Below are 20,243 nucleotides of genomic sequence, written 5' to 3' on the forward strand. Positions count from 1 at the left end.
TATTATTATTGTTGTTGTTGTGTGTGTGTGCATATTTCTCTTTAGAGCAGTTCGTCCCACAGTGTGTGTGGCGGTCAGAGGACACCCTCAGGGGCTGGTTCTCTTTTTCCACTGAGGGAGCCAGGGACTGAACTCAGGTCACCAGGCTCGCACAGTAGGCCCGTTTGTCTGTTCTGCCCCTAATTTAGTTTTCCATACTGCCTTCTTTTGTTTGTTGGTTTTAAGCTTCTCATTATTTCCTTCTCATTACTTCCTCCATGGTCTAAAAAAATTCCGCATGATCTTTAATGCCACAGCAAGAACATTTTAGCCACCTTTTCTGTGTGCCTAGACTTTCCCAGGAGACAGCACAGGCATGAAAATTCTCAGCTGATGCTTTGAGACCTGGGCATGCCTCTCCACCCTCTCTTTAAAAATTAAAAAAAATTATATATATACATACACACACACACACACACACACACACACACACACACACACATATATATATATATATATGACTGTTTTGCCTGGGGATCCCCTGGAACTGGCAGCTGCAGTAGCTTGGAGACAGAGGGGGGGGGGGCTCAAATTTCAATGGGAGAGGCATCTCAGAAGAGGCCAGACTTGTTTGACATCATGGATTGATAACTCGTGATAGAGTATTAGGAGAAAACATTGAATTATTTAAAATGTAAAGGAATGCCCACAATCTCTTCAGATACAAAGATACAAGGAAAAGGATGCCGTTCTAGGAAGAACAACTGAAGCCAGGGTGTCGAGGTGAGGCGGTGGGCTGCACAAGGGCTGCAAAGCCACCTGGCCCCACTCACAGCGCTGACAGCGCCTCAGAGTTCTAGAACCTTCTCCACACTTGCTTTCCTTCTACGTGTGTCTGCTGCATCCCACTCTCTGCAGCACTAAGGTTTGGATGAGGGAGAAAGGAGGAAAGAACTAATGTTTGTTGAACACTAGCTTCCGTTAGCACTAATCAGGTGCTAACTAACTAGAAGTTCGGACCAACTCCACTATTGGGGAAAGCTAGAAACCCTGAGCAAGACACGAGACGTGTCCTCTTGAAAGCATTGGAGAGCTAAAAGAGTGGAAAGTTAGTGGGCCAGGTTCGGGGAGGAGATTGAAACCAAGAATAGTGAGGGCTGGAGAGATGGCTCAGTGGTTAAGAGCATTGGCTACATGTCCAGAGGACCGGGGTTCAATTCCCAGCAACCACATGGCAGCTCACAACTGTCTGCAACTCCAGTTCCAGGGTCTCTGACACCCTTACCCAGATATACATGCAGGCAAAACACCAATGCACATAAAATAAAATAAATAAATAAATTACGTGTCTTATAAAAGACTAGTGAGCCCAGGGGCTTGAGAGACGGCTCACCAGGTAAAGAGCTTGTTGTGCAAGCGTGTAGACCAGAGTTTGGCTGGGCAGCAGCTGTGCAGTGCTGGACAGGCCTGCCGGCCTGCCTGTCATCCCAGGACTTGGGAGATGGAGACGGGATTCCCGAGCCTTGGTGACTCAAACGTGCTGCAACCCTCTTGCCTCAGTCTCCCAAATGCTGGATGCAATTGCATGTGGGTGCTTACCATGCCTGTTTTGTTTTTTCAAATCATTTCTTAATATAATATTTAGCAACCTAAGATAAATAGCAGGGGTGAGGTGGGGGTAGGGAACAGGCAAAAAAAAAAAAAAATCAGCAAAGCTGGCTGAGCCAAGTATGGTGTGGTGGTGCGCGCCTTTAACCCCAGTATTTGGGAGGCAGAAGCAGATGAATCTCAGTCAATTTAAAGCCAGCTTGGTCTACAAAGTGAGTACCAGGCTAGCCAGGACTAATGTAGAGAGACCCTGTCTCAAAAAAACTAACCAAGGCCTGGCGGTAGTGGCGCACACCTTTAATCCCAGCACTCGGGAGGTGGAGCCAGGCAGATCTCTGTGAGTTCGAGGCCAGCCTGGTCTACAGAGCGAGATCCAGGACAGGCACCAAAACTACACAGAGAAACCCTGTCTTGAAAAAAACCAAACCAAACCAAAACAACAAAAATACAACAACAACTAAGCAAACAAATGAAAGCCTGCCGACCATAGAGCTCCAGCTTTGGGGATTACTATACATGATTTAAGTTTTTGAATTATGTTTATTTATTTAGTGTGAGTGTGTACTTGTTCGTGTCAGAGGACAGCTTGCAGGAGTTGATTCTCCTGCAAGAATCCACTTGTGTGCGCTACACATAGCCGTGTGGGTCCCACACAGTGAACTCGGGTCTTTAGGTCTGGCAGCAAGGGTTTTCCCCACTGAGCCGCCTTGACAGCCCCAGACAGGATTTGTTAAAATTCTACTTGCTGAGTTCAAGGAGGTGAAAAGGTGAGGTGGAGAGGAGAGGTGGGGATGAGACTGCGTCTCCCCGTGTTAACTCTGTCCAGGTTCCCGGATGTGTCCTGGCTGTTCACACTGACCTAGCTCGGGGACCTCTGGGTCATGCTGCTGGGGAGTGAGCTCACGGCTGAGCGCTTGTGTCAAGTGTTCAAGCCTCTGATGGGCTGTCGTCTGGCCCTTTGGCTGCCTCACTGGTTAGATCTGGATGGCAGCTGAGGACGTGGCCATTAACATGGACAGAGAGTTTTCGGAAGCCCTGTAGGCTCGAGGCTAGGTCTCCTTGTGACCATGGTGACATGGTGGCAGAAACCAGTTGTCTAGAACTTCGAGGGAGGAGGATGTTCTCTGTATTCACAGGGCTGTGGTTCAAAGATCATGGTACAGAGCCCTGATGAGGATTTTTGTTTGTTTTCCTCTGAATTCTCTTCTTTGTCTGAGGCAAGGCTCAAAGGAGGAATTATGTGGTAGAACTGGGAAATTCCAGAGGCATAGGGATCTAGAATGTTTGGGAGATCATGAAGAGGGAGCAACTTGGTAAAATGACCACTGAGACTCATGAATAACTGACTTTATAAACGCTACACATAGCCGAGTGGTGGTGCATGCCTTTATTCCCAGCACTCGGGAGGCAGAGGCAGGCGGATCTCTGTGAGTTCCAAGCCAGCCTTGGCTACAGAGCGAGATCCAGGACAGCCAGGGCCACACAGAGAAATCCTGTCTCAAAAAATCAAATAAAATAAAATGAATACACCTTTCTAAACTTGTTCCAAGTTTGAGAATGGATGTAGCTGGAACATCAAGTATTAAGCCGGCCACAGGTGGCACACACAAAGGACAGACCCAGATACCACAGGCGAGGACTTGAAAATGGACGGATACGAAAACCACGACCTCAGAGGCTTGAATGGAACTTGCCGCCTGAACACACTCAAGAAGATTGCCTCCTAGGTAAACATTTTGGGGCCAGAGGGATGGCTTAGCAGCTAAGAGTTCTCGCTGCTCCTCCAGAGGACCAGAGGTTGGTTTCCAGCAACATCTGCCTGTAACTCCAGCTCCAGGGGATCCAGGGTCATTATCTATCACATCTCCAACTTCTGGAACTTTCTTGGCTCCTAGCCATTGTGTGGTCACACTTTCCTGTCATGTTTAGCTGCTTCTAAGTCAGATGATCCCAACACCTAGCTCCTTTTATTTTATTTTGATTTTTGAGACAAAGTCTCATTATGTAGCTCTGGATGTCCTGGAACTAACTCACTTTGTAGACCAGGCTGGCCTGTTCTGCCTCTAGTGGGCTGTGATCAAAGGTTTTCACCACACCTGACTAAATAACTTTATAATGAGGAGGAGCTGGTAGGATCAGGAGTTCAGGGTTTCTCGGCTGTAACTGAGTTGCAGACCACTGTGGGCTGCAGAGTGAGACCTTGTTTCAAAAATACAAACAAAATAAACCAGAAAAGGAAAGAACTAATGTATTGTTTAACAACTCTGTTGGGTTTTGTTCTTTTTAATTTTTTTAACTGATGTAAGAATAATTTCAAAAAGTAAAAAAAAAAAAAAGTTTAAAAAATTCTTTTTCTTTCTGATTTTGTATTCTGAGATTGGGTCTCATTTTGTAGCCCAGGCTGGCCTAGAACTCACCATGTAATCCAGGTTGGTTTCAATCTCCTGACAATCCTTCTGCCTTAGACTTCAGAGTCCTGAAATCATAAGCATGAGCCACTATGCCCAATCTTGAATTCTTTAAAAATATATTTGAAACTAGAAAACAAAAAAATAATGCTATTGTCTGGTGGAGTTTCTAATGTACATTAACATATGAGATACAACGTAAAGGAGAGAAGGCAGAGGAGCCTACGTGGGCTAAGATTACTATTATTTGCTGAGAACAGTAAAGTCGAGACCTCAGAAGACCTGTGCCCAATCCTAGATTTTGTTCTTTAGGATCACAGTCCTGCTTCATCAAGTTCCAGCCCTGGAAAGAAGAGCGACAGTCCCCAGGCCTCATCCAGGACGTGGGGGAGATCTAGCAGATACCGAACCATTCTAGAGATTATCGTCAGGATTACAGAAAGTGACAGAGGCACACGATGACGTGTAGATGCAGAGGAAGGATGGAGGGCAACTGAGGCAGATCCCATTGAGGGCGTTACAGTCCTGTCTGGAACAGAGGCATTCTGGGGGTCGGGCAAGACATTCACATTTTAGGAGTCCAAAACCAAGATCCATTTCTTTTAAAGATGCTGAGGCAGATCCGACCAGCTGTATAGATCCTCCAGATTTCCAAGGTCATCTCTTCCAAGGTTATCTCTTTCTTCCTTTCCATGTAGCGAATCTATCTCGAAAAGATGAGTTCCAGGAAAAACACCTCCACCTTCCCCAAAAGTGATGAGGAGCTCAAAGAAGAGATTCTTTTGAGAAGGAAGTCACAGGGACTGCAAAGATGCTCTGTGCTAAGAGTGCACACTGATTTTGCAGAGGAGTTTGGTTCCCACCACCCATGTCAGGCAAGCTCACAGCCTCCTGTAACTCCAGCTCCAGGAGATCCAACACCCACTTCCAGACTCTGCACTCATACATTTACAAACCCACATGCATATACAGACATATATATGTGAGTAAAAATAAAATAAATCTTGGCTGGGCATGGTGGTGCACCACCTTTAATCCAAGCACTAAGGAGGTAGAGACAGGCAGATCCTTGAGTTTGAGGCTAGCCTGGTCTACATAGTGAGTTCAAGGCCATCTTGGGCTACATGAGACTATGATTTAAAAAGAAAAAGCAAGCAAGAGAACAAGATTATTCTGCCATTGCCCTCTTCCGCATCATCGTCTTCTGGTTGCTGAGAAGAAAAGAGGAGTAAGAATAAAAGCTTAAGGCTCACCATGACCTGCAAGGGTACACAGCTTTGCAAGAAGCCAGGCGACTGCCCGGGACTTCTCTTTTTCTCTCCTTTTTAATTGGAGAAAGAGGGCTTTTTGCAGGGGAAAAATTCTAGTCCGAACAGTTCCAACATTCCCCCCCAAAAAAAGACTGAAGGAAGCTGAGTAGGATCTGGAATAGACTCCCAAGGGCAAGGGATTCCTCTTTTGTCATGACAAAGATGGCGTGTGTAATCGGGCCCAAGAGGGTAAAGTTGTGGCCTTGTTCATCACAGAAGAAGGCACTTTAATTAAAAACAAACAAACAGGGCTGGAGAGGTGGCTCAGAGGTTAAAGAGCACCCACTGCTCTTCCAGAGGTCCTGAGTTCAATTCCCAGCACCCACATGGTGGCTCACAACCACCTGTAATGAGATCTGGCACCCTCTTCTGTATACATAATAAACAAACAAATAAACAAATAAATCTTCAAACACCCAGATAGCAGTCCAAAGGACCCATGACAAATACCAGGGAGATGGATTGCTGAATCTGAAGGAAGCATGGGAAATAATGAAAAAGACAGAGTCCCAAAGAAGAGAAGACTGCAGCAGAGAGGCCTGGAGAGATGATCACCGGGCCCTTGTTCTGAGGATTTAGGAAATGGATGAGAGAGGAAAACCTCCTAATGTTATTTGTAATAGAAAAATTATATGATAGCACCACCTAGGTTCACTCCGCATAATCAAAAAATTAAATTTATTTTACGTATGTGAGTATTTTGCTTACATGTATGTATTATACCATGTGTGTGCCTGGTGACCACAGAGTCAGAAGAGGGCATCAGATCCCCTGTCACTGGAGTTGTGAACCACTGTGTCCTCTGCAAGAGCAATAAGTGCTCTTTACTGCTGGGCCGACTCTCCAGCCGCAGCTTGCATAATTGTCTGAAGAACTACATTGTTGGGACTGGGGAACCAGCACAGTTGCCAAATTGCTTGCTGCACAAATCCGAGTACTACCCGAGTTTCATCTCCAACACCCACTTAAAAAGCTGGACATAGTGACAGATGCTTGTAACCTCAGCCCCGGGGAAGCAGAGACAGGCAGGTCCCTGGGCACACTGGTCAGTCAGCCTAGCTGAACTGGTGAGCCCCAGGTCTAAGTAGAAAATCCTGTCTCAAAAATCAAGGTGAAAGTTCCTGAGAGACCCTACCCAAAGTTGACTAGGTAGGCAAGGAGCAGGATCAGTATGGCTGGGAGAGAAAAAGCAAAGTAGTTTACAGTCGTTACAGTAAGTTAGTGTTAGGTGGAGGGACCAAAGAGATGAACCTGGAGATACTGGGACTCTTGCTGAAGGACAGACTTCACTTATCACATAAGAGTTTGTCTGTCTGTCTGTCTGTCTGTCTGTCTATAGATCAATCGATCAATCGATCTATCTATCTTCAAGACAGGGTCTCACTGTGTAGCTCTGACTGTCCTGGAACTTACTATGTAGCCCAGGCTGGTCTCAAACTCACAGAGATCCTCCTGCCTCTGCCTCCTGAGTGCTGGGATTAAAGGCATGTGCCACCATGCTCATCTGAAGGGTTTATTTTTTATTTTCATTTTTAATTAAATTTTTGTTGAATGTGTGTCATATGCACATGGTATGAAATGAAAATGTACTTAAGAGGGCTGGAGAGATGGCTCAGGATTGCTCTTACAGAGGGCTAGAGTTCATATCCAGCACATACACTGGGCATCTCACCTCACAGCCACCTGTAACTCCAATGCCCTCTCCAGGACATCTTGGGTCCTGCGCTCACACATGCACATAACTGTACACAGACATACATCCTGGTTGTCAGAGAGAAGCTAAAGAACATTTTAGCTAAAATCCTTCAGTCAGACTCCTCATATTCACCAAATATGAATATTTCCCATAGTCATACCACCCATTCAAAATTCTGCATTTAGTGAAGAAACTTTAAATTATACTGTATTTTGGCTATATATAATTAAAATTTATTTATTATTATTTTGAGACAGGGTTTCACTGTGTAGCCCTAGTTGGCATGGGACTCTCTCTATAGACAAGGATAGCCTTGGCTGCAGAGATCCATCTGTCTCTGCCTCCAGAGTGCTAGGAATAAAGGCGTTTGCCACCACACCTGGTTTAATGTTCTGTTTGTGGTAAGATATTTAAAGAAATTATTTTTAGGGGTGTGTGTGTGTGTGTGTGTGTGTGTGTGTGTGTGTAGGCCAGAGGACAGCTTTTGGGAGTTGGCTCTTGTCTTCTACCTTGTTGAAGCAGGGTCATTCTCGTTTTCAGCCCTGCTGTGTCTTCCCAGCTTGCCGGCCCATGAGCTTAGGTTCTTCTGTCTCTGCTTCTCATCTTGCGGGGGAGCGCTGGGGTTACAGAAGCACCAGGGGACCAGGCTCAGGTCGTCAGGCCTGCACCACACGTGCTTTTCCCCCAGAGCCATCCCGCTCGCTCATGTTGTAGCGAGAATCGGCAGAGGCCGGCTGCCTGGTGTGTGGGAACGCAGCACAGTGCTCCACGGCCGCAGCTGCCGTAAAGAGAACACTGCGGATTCACTGACTTCGTGGCCTAGGTGCTCTTCCGGGTTCTCTGAGTCTGTTTGGATGACGTCAGATGTTCCCACATGCCCATTGCTGGGAGATGCTGTCATTGAGGCCGCTGTCAGCACACGTTTTGAAATTCTCTCAGTTTACCTCTAATTCTCTACAGGCTGATTATTACGTAGGGACTGGCCAGGATAGTAGTTCGTGCCTGTATCTCAGCACTTAGGAGGTTGAGGCAGGAGAATCAATAGTTCAAGGCCAGCCTCAGCTACAGAATGAGTTTGAGGCTATACTCTGCTGTGTATGACCCTGTTTGAAACCCAGGCTCTCTACCTTCCAAAAGACAGACAGACAGACAGACAGAGAGGGAGGTAGGTAGGAAGGGGTGGAGAGAGAGAGAGGGAGAGAGAGAGAGAGAGAGAGAGAGAGAGAGAGAGAGAGAGAGAGAGAGAGAGAGATTAAACGGAGGTTCTGGGAGCCCTGAGGCAAGGACAATATTCTCCAAATGGCAGAGGTGAAGTCAGTCAGCCATGACGACAAGCAGGATTTATCCAGGGAGAGGTCAGAAGGCCAGACAGGCCTGGATTCTTCATAGTCCTTAATCTAGTTTCTGGGCTCGGGACATGAGGCTTGGGATTCCGTCATATGTCTCTGCCTGACCTTCAGCATGCCTGAGGAATCCAGGGGCAAGGTTCCCTTCAGAGCAGTTCTGAATGAGGCCAGAGAGAGCCGGGGTGCCATACTGCAGAGCCCAGCACCAGTGTGGTTAAGACGTTCCTTTGGGCTGTGTGTTCTCAGGCTCTGGAGTCCCAGGCAACCACGGCCCCTGCCATGTCCACCAGCAGCAGCCCCGGTACCGTCTCATTTGACGGCAGCACCCCTGGAAATCGAGGTGTCATGGAGCCCATGGAGACGGAAGCTCAAGAGGGCGGGAGGCCACATGCTGAGGAGAGACCTGGAGGCAGGAAGGCAACCCAGACAGATGGAATGCTGCAAGTGGACGGAAGGACTGCGGGAGACGGAGCGCGAGCCCCGCAGAGGACACAGGCCGCCGAGAAGGCGCAGGTGGATGTCCTGACACACGCAAGTGAGAGGCCGCCGCGGCCAGACAGGAGTTCGCAGAAGGATCTGGTGACACAGAGGAGGGTGGATCCGCAGGCAGGGCAGACGCAGGCAGATGAGGAGCAGCAGCGAGACCCAAGAGACACAAGGATACAGGAAGAAAAGGAGACACAGTTAGTGGACAGCATCCCCACAGCTTTCAAAACCCAGCCAGAGCAGCCTGCTGTGGCCAGCCTCAGCTCACCGCCCAGGGCCCTCAAACCCTCTCCGTCAGAATGCCCTACAGCTGCTCAGGTTATGGAATGTTTCGAGACGAGCCCGGAAGCATCTCAGGTCCAAGAAAAATCTGGTTTCTTGCTTAGGTCTGAAGAGCCAGCAGTGACAGCCTCCAGAAGCCATGAGGACACTCTACTAGGTCCCCTGTCAGGGAACCAGATGTGCCCAGCACAGCTGCCCCCTGAGGGGAACTCGGAGCAGTTGGGGAGAGAAACATGTCAAAAGCCAGAGTGGGTAGGTCTGGTCAAGGCCAAGCACGAGGACAGCCTGTTTCAGTGCCCCAAGGAGGAGCAGCCCGGGGGAACGCTGTATGTGGATCTCCCTGGTGGCCATTCAACTGGCTTGAGTCAGGAGGTGCCCACCATGCCCTCTTTTTCTGGAACCGGCCTGACCAATAGACTGCAGGAGGGGCTACTCAGCCCCACAGCTTCTCAGCACATAAGCACAGACAACTTCCTCCCCTCCAGGGACCAGGACCTGCTGAGTTCTGCTCCCACCCGGCAACAGGGGCCAGGGTCCCCCACCCAGAGTCACCCACCAGAAGCCATGGCTACCAGCAGTGAGGGAGCCTGTGCCAAGGAGCCAGATGTGGAGGGGAGGTCCTCGGGCACCCGGAGCTGCGACCCCGGGCTTATCGATTCCCTGAAGAACTATTTGCTTCTGCTGCTGAAGCTCTCCAGCCCAGAGACGGGTGAAGCCAGGGCACAGTCCCAGGATGAGGCCGCCACTGGAGGCCCAGCCTCCTCCTCTACTCTGGTCCCCACCATGGAAGTGGCTGGGCTGAGCCCCAGGACATCGCGGCGCATCCTGGAACGCGTGGAGAACAATCACTTGGTGCAGAGTGCACAGACCTTGCTGCTGAGCCCCTGCACCTCCCGCCGACTTACTGGCCTCCTGGACCGTGAGGTGCAGGCTGGCCAGCAGGCCCTGGCTGCTGCCCAGGGCTCCCGGGGCCCGAGCCCCAGCCCCCTCACCATCCCGGCCATTGTGGTGGGTGAGGAAGGAGGATCTGGTGCTGGCGAGAGAGGGGATTCCAGGGAGGAGACCTCTCAGGAAAGGGACAAGGATGGACTACTAGGGGAGGTGGATGGGCAGACAGCAGAGAGCAGAACCCAGGAGCCCTGCCAAGAAGAGTCGACCCCAGGGGAGGCTGTGACGGGTCTCCCCGCAGCTACACCCGAGGAACTGGCTCTAGGGGCCCGGAGGAAGAGGTTCGTCCCTAAGGTCAGAGCAGCAGCAGATGGAGATGTGAACAAGGCTGAAGAAAGGGAGAGCCCCACAGTTTCCCCTCGGGGACCCAGGAAGGGCCTGACACCAGGGTCCCTAGGAACTCCAGGACGGGAGAGACGTTCCCCTACCCAGACCCGAAAGACCAACATGTTAGAGGTGCCTGGGACAGAAGAAGAGCCTGCAGCAGGAGACCTGGGCTCCAGACCCAAAGCCAGTGGCCCGGACTCAGAGCCTGCCCTGGATGAAGGCAAGCAGGAAGCTCCAGCCAAGCCGCGGAAAGCCAAAGACCTGCTGAAAGGTGAGTTTTTTTTTTTTTTTTTTTTTTGGGGGGGCAGGGGGGCGCTGCCAGGAAGTTGCAGCCAGTTTGAGCATAGTACTCCTGCGCCCAGTACCACCCCATGGTGGGAGCACCTCCCTGCTAGGGGTCAGCAGGTTCCCTTGGGAACAGCACCCCATGAGCTGTCAGAGAGGGCTGGCGTTTGTCATGCTCTCCTTCCTCAGGAAGTGAGGTGACAGAGGCGGCAGCCTCGGTGGCGGTGGCGCAGTGAGCGGTAAATGCATGGGAGAAATCAAGTACTAGGTGAGGTCCTGTGGTAGACGTCTTTGATCCCAGCACTCCAGAGACTAAGGCAGAAGAACTGAGAAAGTTCAAGGTCAGCCTGGGCTACGTAGGGAGACCCTGTCTGAAAACCAAACAGCAAAAAATAAGCAAACCAAAAGGCGGCACTCAGCGCAGGACCTGGCTTCGGTGGCATCCCAGATCCGCCATCACCGTCACGGTCACTAGACTTGCCCCATGGTGACCTCGTGGTCACGTTAAGACTCAATGGCAGGTCTGTCGAGACAGGAACCTTTCTTGACTGCTTGTCACTGTTAGCGTGCTTAGCTGAGTCCCTCCCAGACCTGGGGTTGGGAGATTTTTATTTTCCTGGTTGAGATGTGCGCTGGGGTGGGGTCAGGGTAGAAGCCTGAGATATAGATGGAAGACAGCCAGGGCTATGAAAGTCTGGGCTCAGTCTGTTTCCCAAGGAAACCCGGGGATGCAGGGGTGTGGCTGGAGAGGGCACAGGGTGCTGGGGATGTAGCTTTTTGAAGCCTTTAAACATTAAATGAATGGAGCCAGGCGGCAATGGCGCATGCCTTTAATCCCAGCACTCCAGGCAGATCTCTGTGAGTTTGAGGCCAGCCTGGTCTACAACGTGGGTTCCAGGATAGCCAGGGCTTTACATAGAGAAACCCTATCTCGAAAAACCAAAAACAAACAAACAAACAAACAACAACAAAAAACCCAAAACAGAAAAAACCAACCAACCAAACAAAAAAATTTAAATAAATGAATCTTAAAAAAAAGAGGGATCAAGCAAGTTGTTAGTCATCGTGGGAATTGGAACCTGACTTCTATTCAGGATTGAGCTATCTTATTTATTTCAGTGTTGGGACTTGAACCCAGGAGCTCTCCCAGGCCAGGCAAGTAAATTAAAATGAGAAAAGAATGTAGTTTTACTCTGAACATACAAAGAATCCATTTAACAAGTCCAGTGGTAGGCTGTTACAGAGAACCCTTGAGCTCAGTTGGATGTTGGTGTCTCCTGTTGGCAGCCCCACAGGTGATCCGGAAAATTCGCGTAGAGCAGTTTCCAGATTCTTCTGGCAGTCTGAAGCTCTGGTGCCAGTTTTTCAACATTGTTAGTGACTCGGTCTTGACATGGGCGAAGGATCAGCACCCAGTGGGCGAGGTGAGCAGGAGGTAAGCCGCCGGGGTACCACCGGCCCCTGACCAGGCTCCCCAATTGCAGTCACGTCGGACACTGTCCTGATATTTTCAACCCAGCCCCTCATTTCGCCCTCACAGTAGCCCCAGTGAGGGAGTCTGATATTTCACCTGGAGATCAGAAAATTGAAGCTTAGAGGTCTTAAATCACGGGTCCTAAATCCTGCAGCGAGTGCCCCCTGTGTGGTTAAGGACCCGTTTCTGTCCTTGGAACCTCTCACCACCTCCCCAGGGCTCCCAGAGCCTGGGTTCCCAGCAGCCGTGAGAGTTGGGGCGGAGGTCCCATGTCATGGTCACGACCCTCACGAGAAAGGTCTCCGCTCTCTGCAGCGCAGGGGACGAGGGCCCGGCGGCCCTGGCCATCGTCCGGGCGTCTCCCGTGGACTGCGGCACGTATCGTTGTACCATCCAAAACGAGCACGGCTCGGCCTCCACTGACTTCTGCCTCAGCCCCGAGGGTGAGTGTCCTGCTGCTAGGATCTTGGGGGGCCAGGCCTTGTGGGTGGCAGCACTGTGCTGGGCAGGGATGGTGCTCTGCCTGGGCAGACAGCCAGAAGGCAGCGGTATCCTCTTTTTCTCCACATAGTGCTGTCTGGCTTCATCTCCAGAGAGGAAGGTGAAGGTATGTTGCCCCTCTGGGTAGGAGGGTGGGCCTCCATCCCCAACTCTGCCCTTTGCAGGGTTTCCTTCCTTAGGGGTCCACAATCCTTCCTAAATCTGCATGCTGCTCCCCTTTGCCCCCCCAGTTTAAGGTATGGCTTGGGGGGATGATAGAGAACTGATGTTTCTAAAGATTGTAGAAGAAGACAGGCTGGCGGTGGGGGAGCCCTTGGCAGGAGTTAATGCAGTCCTCCGCCCCCTTCAGAGTCCTTGAGGGCAGGACTGCCACCAGGGCATGCAGAGTTTCTCACGGTGCTCCGTGGACTTTGGCATCAGAGTCACCCGAAGTCTGCTGTGAACACAGCTCCTCTGCCCCCTTGTTCAAGCGTCCTGAATGTCTAGGGAAGACCTGGAAAATGTGCATTTTCTGAAGCTCTTTGGTGATAGTGAGATATACTCCCAAGTTGTTTGTTTTGAGATAGCATCTCACTGTGTAGCCCCAGCTGTCCTGGAACTCACTCTGTAGACCAGTTTGGTCTCAAACTCAGAGATCCACCTGCTTCTGTCTCCTGAGTGCTGAAATTAAATGTCTGTGCCACCATGCCTTGGCTACCCCCAAAATTTGACAAGCACTTCAAGGGTTTGACTATCAGAGGAGAGTCTGCCATAAAATCTCTTTGTTCAGGGACTGGAGAGATGGCTCAGTGGCTAAGAGCACTGACTACTTTCCTAGAGGACCTGGGTTCAATTCCCAGTACCTACATAGCAGCTCATACCTGTCTGTTACTCCAGTTCCAGGGCTTCAGACATGCATACAGGCAAAAAAAAAAAAATTAACATTAAATAAAAATAAGTTACTTTTTAAAAAAGTCCCTTTCTTCAGTTGTCAAATAATATTTAATCTCTATCACATACAGACCGCTATCTGGGCTAGGCATGTCTGTAATCCCAGCACTTTGAGCCAGAGCTCGGAGAATTATCATAAATTTCAGGCAAGTCTGATCTGCATAGTGAGTTCCAACCCACCCTGCACTACAGAATGAGACCCTATCTCAACAACAACAAAATAAAAGAAACTAAATGCTCAAGCATATCAAAAAATGTCATAGGGATTCTTTAGTATCATCGAATGTCCACTTTGCCCTGTTGTGTCCGTGTGTTGGTTGGAGTCAGGAGCCACTAATTTATTTGGTGGACACATCTCTTGTCTAACGTTAGCCCCTGCCCCTGGCCCTGCCCCCTTTGGTTTCTCTCTTGCCATTCATTTGCTGAAGTCACTGGATACATAGAATTTCTTTGTTGTGGGTTTATATGTGAGTAGGTACACGTACATGAGTGTGTAGGTGCTAGAGATCCACTTTGAGTGTTGCTCCTCGGGAGAAATTGCTCTTTTTGAGACAGCTTTCTCACTGAGACCTGGGTCTTTTCGATTTCACTGGCCAGTGAACCCTAGGGATTCATGATAGTGTTCCATGACTGGGGATTGAACTCAGGCCCTCATGCGTTACTGGCAAGCCATTCAGTGAATGGAGCCATCTCCCCACCCCTGTGGTGTTTCCCAGTCCAGATTTTGCTCACTGTATCTTCGTGTACCTCCCATCTATATGCTTCTTCTAAACTGATGGATTAGAAAGTTGGCTCAGCCGGGTGGTGGTGGTGCACGCCTTTAATCCCAGCACTCGGGAGGCAGAACCAGGCGGATCTCTGTGAATTCGAGGCCAGCCTGGGCTACAAAGTGAGTTCCAGGACAGGCTCCAAAGCTACACAGAGAAACCCTGTCTTGAAATCCGCCCCCCTAAAAAAAAAGTTGGGTCAGCTTCAGATTCAGGTGTAACGTGTTTGCTTGTTTTCTTGGCAAGAATAACCCACAGACTGGATGTAGTGTTACATGTCTAGAACTCCAGCCCTTGGGAGGCTAAGGCAGGAGGATTATGCCTTCAAGGTTTACCTGAGCTGTATAGTGAGCCACTGTCTCCAAAACAAACAAATGAACAAAAACCAAAAGCAGTAACTCACAGGAGTACTGTTTATTTCCTTTTCTTCCTGCCTAGAAGCAGGTAGTGTTACATCCTTTCACTGTTGGTAATGCTCGGTGCTCGGTGGGATCAGCAACCCTTTTGTGAAGTTAAAAAGCACTGTTCCCCACCCACTTCGTCATGTGGGCTGACTTAGTGGTCACTGATTATTGCCTGAGTACATCGTCTCTTTGGGAGTTGCAACATGGCGGTATACGATCCCGCCATTTCATCATCATCCATTAGTTGAGAAGAAATGACCACAGTTACCTTGATACAAGCTTTCCGGGAGGAGGTGAAGGCTGAGTGCTGACTTCCCCTGTACTTACCAGTTTCAGAATAATAAGTTGATCTCTGGGAAGCCTCTGAAGTGACCAGGGAGGCTTGGTTCTTTTTCCAGGGGGACTGAGAGTTTTTTTCAATTACCATTATGAACTAGTGGACTTTCAATGTATTTGACATGCACAGTGCCTTATACTAATTATCCTCTTTGTTGCTAAAATTGCTTCATTTTGGGCCAAATGGAGTCCCTTTGGTTGGTTCTTATGCTCTTTCGACAAATCTCCAGTATTTTCATTCTGTGTTTTTATAGTGGTGGGGATTGAACCCAGGGCCTGGCATACACTAAGCAAATGCTCTCCTATTGAACGTGTCTCCAACCCTCTTCTCACCTTTTATTTTGAGACAGAGTCTCAGTAAGTTGCCTACACTGTCCTGAAGTTCACACACAGTAGCCCAGGCAGGCCTTGGCCCTGTGGTGCCGCGCCCTCAGCCTCCCAAGTACCTACGATGAAAGGCCTGTACCCGGAGGTCCGGCCTCCAGCAGTTCATGGTCACATCCTTGTTTTCTGGTGGTATACAATGGTTTAGATCCATACTGTACTTCCGATTGAGCCTTGGAACCGTTGTTTCTTCTGGGGGTTCTGGTCCCTTTAGCGGGAAATGGTGCTTAGTAACCCTAATGTTTTAGATCCATACCCTACACTTCCTGTTGAGCCTTGGAACCAGCTGTTTCTTCTGGGGCTTCTGGTCCCTTTAGCGGGAAATGGTGCTTAGTAACCACACTGAGCACTGGTGCTTTTCACTGCTATTGAATTGATCTGGGAAGCTTGTTTTCATCAAACATGTTGGTTAAAATAAAGTCATTGATTTATTTGCTCAAAACACTTAACTCTATGAGGTAATTCTGGTAATCTGTGTTGACTGCAAATGCCATAGAAGACGCTGGCCTTCCGCAGGCTCTTGCTGAGCATTCACGGTGTGATGGGCACCACAGGAACAATGTTAAGTGGTACGAGTCAGGTAGCTTCTGCCCCGAACCCCCTACTGTGTGACAGTCTTGCATCCCAAGCCCTTTCCTTCCTATGAACCCTACCTCAGGCAGGCAGGAGATGCGAGTTCCCATGTCTCTCCTGTTCCCCTTCAGTTGGAGAAGAGATTGAGATGACCCCCATGGTGTTTGCTAAGGGTCTGGCTGACTCTGGCTGCTGGGGGGACAAGCTCTTTGGGCGATTGGTGAGCGAGGAACTCCGAGGGGGTGGACATGGATGTGGCCTTCAGAAGGCTTCCCAGGCCAAGGTCATCTACGGGCTAGAACCCATCTTCGAATCCGGCCGCACGTGTGTCATCAAGGTCTCCAGCCTGCTTGTGTTTGGACCCAGCAGTGAGACTTCTCTTCTGGGCAGAAACTATGACGTCACTATCCAGGTACTGTCCCGCCCTCTCCCCTACCCTATGCCCCCTCCCTCTACTCTATTACCTCTTCCCTTTCCCAGTCTGGGTTCTTTTGGAAGCCCCATGCAGAGATAGAAGCCACCTCCATTTCAAGCTCATGAGGCTTCTAGGGTGGGTTCAAGGACTGGCTGAGATGCAGCTGTGAATCCAGACCCTTGGCCTCAGATAACTTCAGAGTTTCAGAACCATTTGGCACCTACTTTTCAAAGTGTGTGTTTGTGTTTGTGTTTGTGTGTGTGTGTGTGTGCTCATGCAGAAGACAGAGGAGGATGTTGGGTGTCCTGCACTACCACTGTCTGCCCTATTCACTTGAAACAGGGTCTCTTGCTGAACCTGCAGCCAGGCCGGCAGCCAGTGAGCCTGGGCAACCAGTGAGCCCTGGCAGCCCAGCACACCTAGCCGAGGCTGACTTTTTACACGAGTCCTTGGCGTTTGAACTCAGGTCTTCATGCATGCACAGCAAATGTTCTTAACGACTGAGCCCTTTACTCAGCCCCTGAATTATGTACATTGTCTCTGAGTCAGGGTTTCTCTATATAGCTCTGGCTGGTCTGGAACTTGCTCTGTAGACCAGGCTGGTTTTAAACTCAGAGATCCACCTGTCCCTGCCTCTTGAATGCGGAGATTAAAGCCATGTGCTATCACACCCCATTAAAAAATTGTGTTTTTTTTATGTGTGTATGGGTGTTTTGCCTACGTGTATGTGACACTGAGAAAACCGTGTCGGACCCCTGAGCTGCTTGTAAGGTGCCACGTGTGTCTGGGAATCAAACCGAGGGGCTCTGGAAGACCAGTCAATCATTGCTCTGCCTCTCCAGTCCCCAAATTATCCTTTTCGTAGCAGAAGCCTTTCTCCTGCTTCAAATCCAACCTCACTGAAGTCTTATTATGGGAAATAAAAGGGAGTGGTGTGGGTGGGGAGGACAGTCTGCCCGTGTACTTCAGAAGGGTCCCTGGGGCACCATTCTCTAGCCTTAGGGCTCCAGTAAACCCAGTTCAGAAACCACTTTGAAAACCTCAATTAGACAAAAGCCCACAGCCCATTGTTATTCAGAAGAGAAAATTAGACATGGAGAAGAAAGCCTGAAGCAGTGAGCCCTGCTTTCCTCAGGCAAGGCTTTCTCCCTGTGGTCCCCTGGCAGGCGGCCCATTCACTCTGACAGGCACACCAGATGACGGCGGAGCCTCCTTGCTGACGAGATTTGCTTTCTTCTAATCCGTAGGGGTGCAAAATCCAGAACATGAGTCGGGAGTACTGCAAAATCTTTGCAGCTGAAGCCCGGGCAGTGCCTGGCTTCGGGGAGGTACCCGAGTAAGTACACTAAAGAGGGCCTGTGTAGCACGTGCCTTGGGCTTGTGCAAAGACCGTGATTTCACAACCTCTCGGGGCCTTCCTGAGCTCCAACCAGGTACAGATGGCCTCCCAGCCGCCACACACTCAGCTCAGTGATCCCACATTTGGAAGTGAGGACTTCAAGATTCACTATCCACTTCAGGAAAGTCCCCCGCCCCCTCCTCCCAGGGTTCCTTCCCCTCACTTTTAGCCCAGATTTCCCAGTGGCAGAACTTCCTTCCACAGCCGGTTCTGGGGCTCTGGAGAGAGGGGAAGGGGTAGGGATGCTAGGCATCTGGGTAGGATTCTAATGTGGCAGGTGGACGGGATGGGTCAGTGGGGACTCCTGGCATGAGCTGTGAATGCCTCTCCTGCATCATCGGGTCTCTCGCTGGCATCAAGCCATCAAGCCCACATCCCTTAAATCCCTTCCTGCAGGTGCCCTTCCCATTCGCACAGACTTTCCTCAGCCCTCACCCAAATACCGGCTGCTGGGGGCCCCAGCAGGGTTTAATTTTAGTCCTATTGACCACAGAGAATGGGCCCAGCTCTGAAGTCAGGGGCCATTTTCCATCCTTCCTTCTGTCCATCATGCCCAGGGCTGAGAACTCTTTCCAGGAAGGTCCCTTCTTTCAGATAGGGAATGAACAGGGCAGGCAGAAGGTGCTCTCTGTGGCCGGGTCTTCCCACCTTCTGCTGAGTGCAGCTCTCTTTAGGATCATCCCACTGTATTTGATCTACCGGCCGGCAAACAACATACCCTACGCTACCCTGGAGGAAGACCTGGGCAAGCCCCTGCAGTCCTATTGCTCCCGAGGATACCCGGGCTGTGCCGGGGCCCCGGCGGCACCCAGTGGCTCCGAGGCCATGCAGAAGTGCCAGACCTTCCAGCACTGGCTCTATCAGTGGACGAACGGCAGCTTCCTCGTCACAGATTTGGCAGGTAGGAGGGTGGAGGGCGCACAGGCGCACCATGTGGGAGCATGCGGAGATCCAGGCAGAGCACAGAGCACGCGTGTTGGCTCACAGTGCATTTATCCTCCTCTGTGGTAACACTGATTTTATAACTGAGATTGGGCAGAGACTGTTTTGCCTGCAGCCCCTGGATACACCGAGAGGCCAGTTTGCAATGTAGTTACATTTGAAGGGCTGAAGTCCAAACCCACCCAAAATTGAAATGATTTGTTTTAGATGTCAGTTTTTTATTATGTAAAGGCACGAAAAATAGCTGGGTTTGTGTTTGTTTTAGTGCTTGTTTTTGAGACAGGCTGGCCTGGAACTTGATATGTAGACTAGACTGGCCTCCTGTCCCCCAGGTACCGGGGTTACAGGCGTACCCAATGGCACCCTGTCCCAGTTGCATTTAAAGGGGTGCGGTTCAGGCCCACCTGCTTATTTTCTAGAGCATTGCATGGGATCTGATTCAAAACCCACAATCAGCTTTCCGATACCTCCTTCCCCTTGCTTCTCACCTTGCTCTCGACTTTCTCACTTCCAAACCTCCCAAACGCTCTACTACCCTAGCGCAAAAACATTATTGCCATTCATGGTGCTGCGTACCTACAATCCTGGGATTGCGAAGCCAAAGTGGAAGAATTCTAAGCCTGCAGCCAGCCTGAGCAGCAAGTGAGACTGTCTCAACACAGACAAACTGTCATCCCAGCACTCTGGAATAGACACAGAAAGATCAGGAGTTTGTGGTCATTCTTGGCTACATAGTGAATCTGAAGAGAGCCTGGGCTACCTGAAAGATGTGTGTGTGTGTGTGTGTGTGTGTGTGTGTGGTGTGTGCGTGTGGTGTGTGTATATGTATGTATGTATGTATGTGTGTGTGGTATGTGTATGTGTGTGTGGGGTGTATGTGTGTATATGTGTGTGTGGTGTGTGTATGTGTGTGTGGTGTGTGCGTGTGGTATGTGTGTGGTGTGTGCGTGTGGTATGTGTGTGGTGTGTGTATGTATGTATGTATGTGTGTGTGGTGTGTGTATGTGTGTGTGGTGTGTGCGTGTGGTATGTGTGTGGTGTGTGTATGTATGTATGTATGTGTGTGTGGTGTGTGTATGTGTGTGTGGTGTGTGTGTATGTATATATGTATGTGTGTGTGTGTGGTGTGTGTGGTGTGTGTGTTTGTGTGTGTTGAGGCAGAGCTTTGTTGAGTTGGTTCTCTCCTTCCAGCATGAGTTGGGTTAACCGGCTTTCTCAGAAAGTATCTTTACCTACTGAGATATCATTGATGTGCGTGCGTGCGTGCGTGCGTGCGTGCGTGCGTGCGTGCGTGTGTGTATGGGAGCTAGATGACATACCAAGCCATCATTATTCAATATATTAACTCTCAGTGCACACCTATCATCTTGGCACAAGGGAAACTGAGTCAGGAAATCAGCAGGACCCTTTTGTAAACAATAAAAACAAACACCAAAGCAATCA

The 20,243-nt window shown here is 49.8% G+C and overlaps 1 protein-coding gene across 2 annotated transcripts in view; it reads left to right on the forward strand.

Moving 5' to 3' along the window:
• Alpk3 (alpha kinase 3) overlaps window positions 1-20,243 on the forward strand; it is a 46,520-nt gene that overhangs the window by 23,056 nt on the left and 3,221 nt on the right. For both annotated transcript variants that reach the window (XM_006969983.4, XM_006969984.4), the window contains 7 exons: window positions 8,594-10,661; window positions 11,963-12,110; window positions 12,465-12,592; window positions 12,721-12,756; window positions 16,176-16,456; window positions 17,707-17,795; window positions 18,533-18,759. In XM_006969983.4, coding sequence (XP_006970045.2) covers window positions 8,594-10,661; window positions 11,963-12,110; window positions 12,465-12,592; window positions 12,721-12,756; window positions 16,176-16,456; window positions 17,707-17,795; window positions 18,533-18,759 — 2,977 coding nt within the window. The remainder of the gene's footprint in view (window positions 1-8,593; window positions 10,662-11,962; window positions 12,111-12,464; window positions 12,593-12,720; window positions 12,757-16,175; window positions 16,457-17,706; window positions 17,796-18,532; window positions 18,760-20,243) is intronic.

The sequence above is a fragment of the Peromyscus maniculatus genome, chromosome 1 (genome assembly GCF_049852395.1).
Source record: "Peromyscus maniculatus bairdii isolate BWxNUB_F1_BW_parent chromosome 1, HU_Pman_BW_mat_3.1, whole genome shotgun sequence".
In the NCBI taxonomy this organism is placed as follows: Eukaryota; Metazoa; Chordata; class Mammalia; order Rodentia; family Cricetidae; genus Peromyscus; species Peromyscus maniculatus.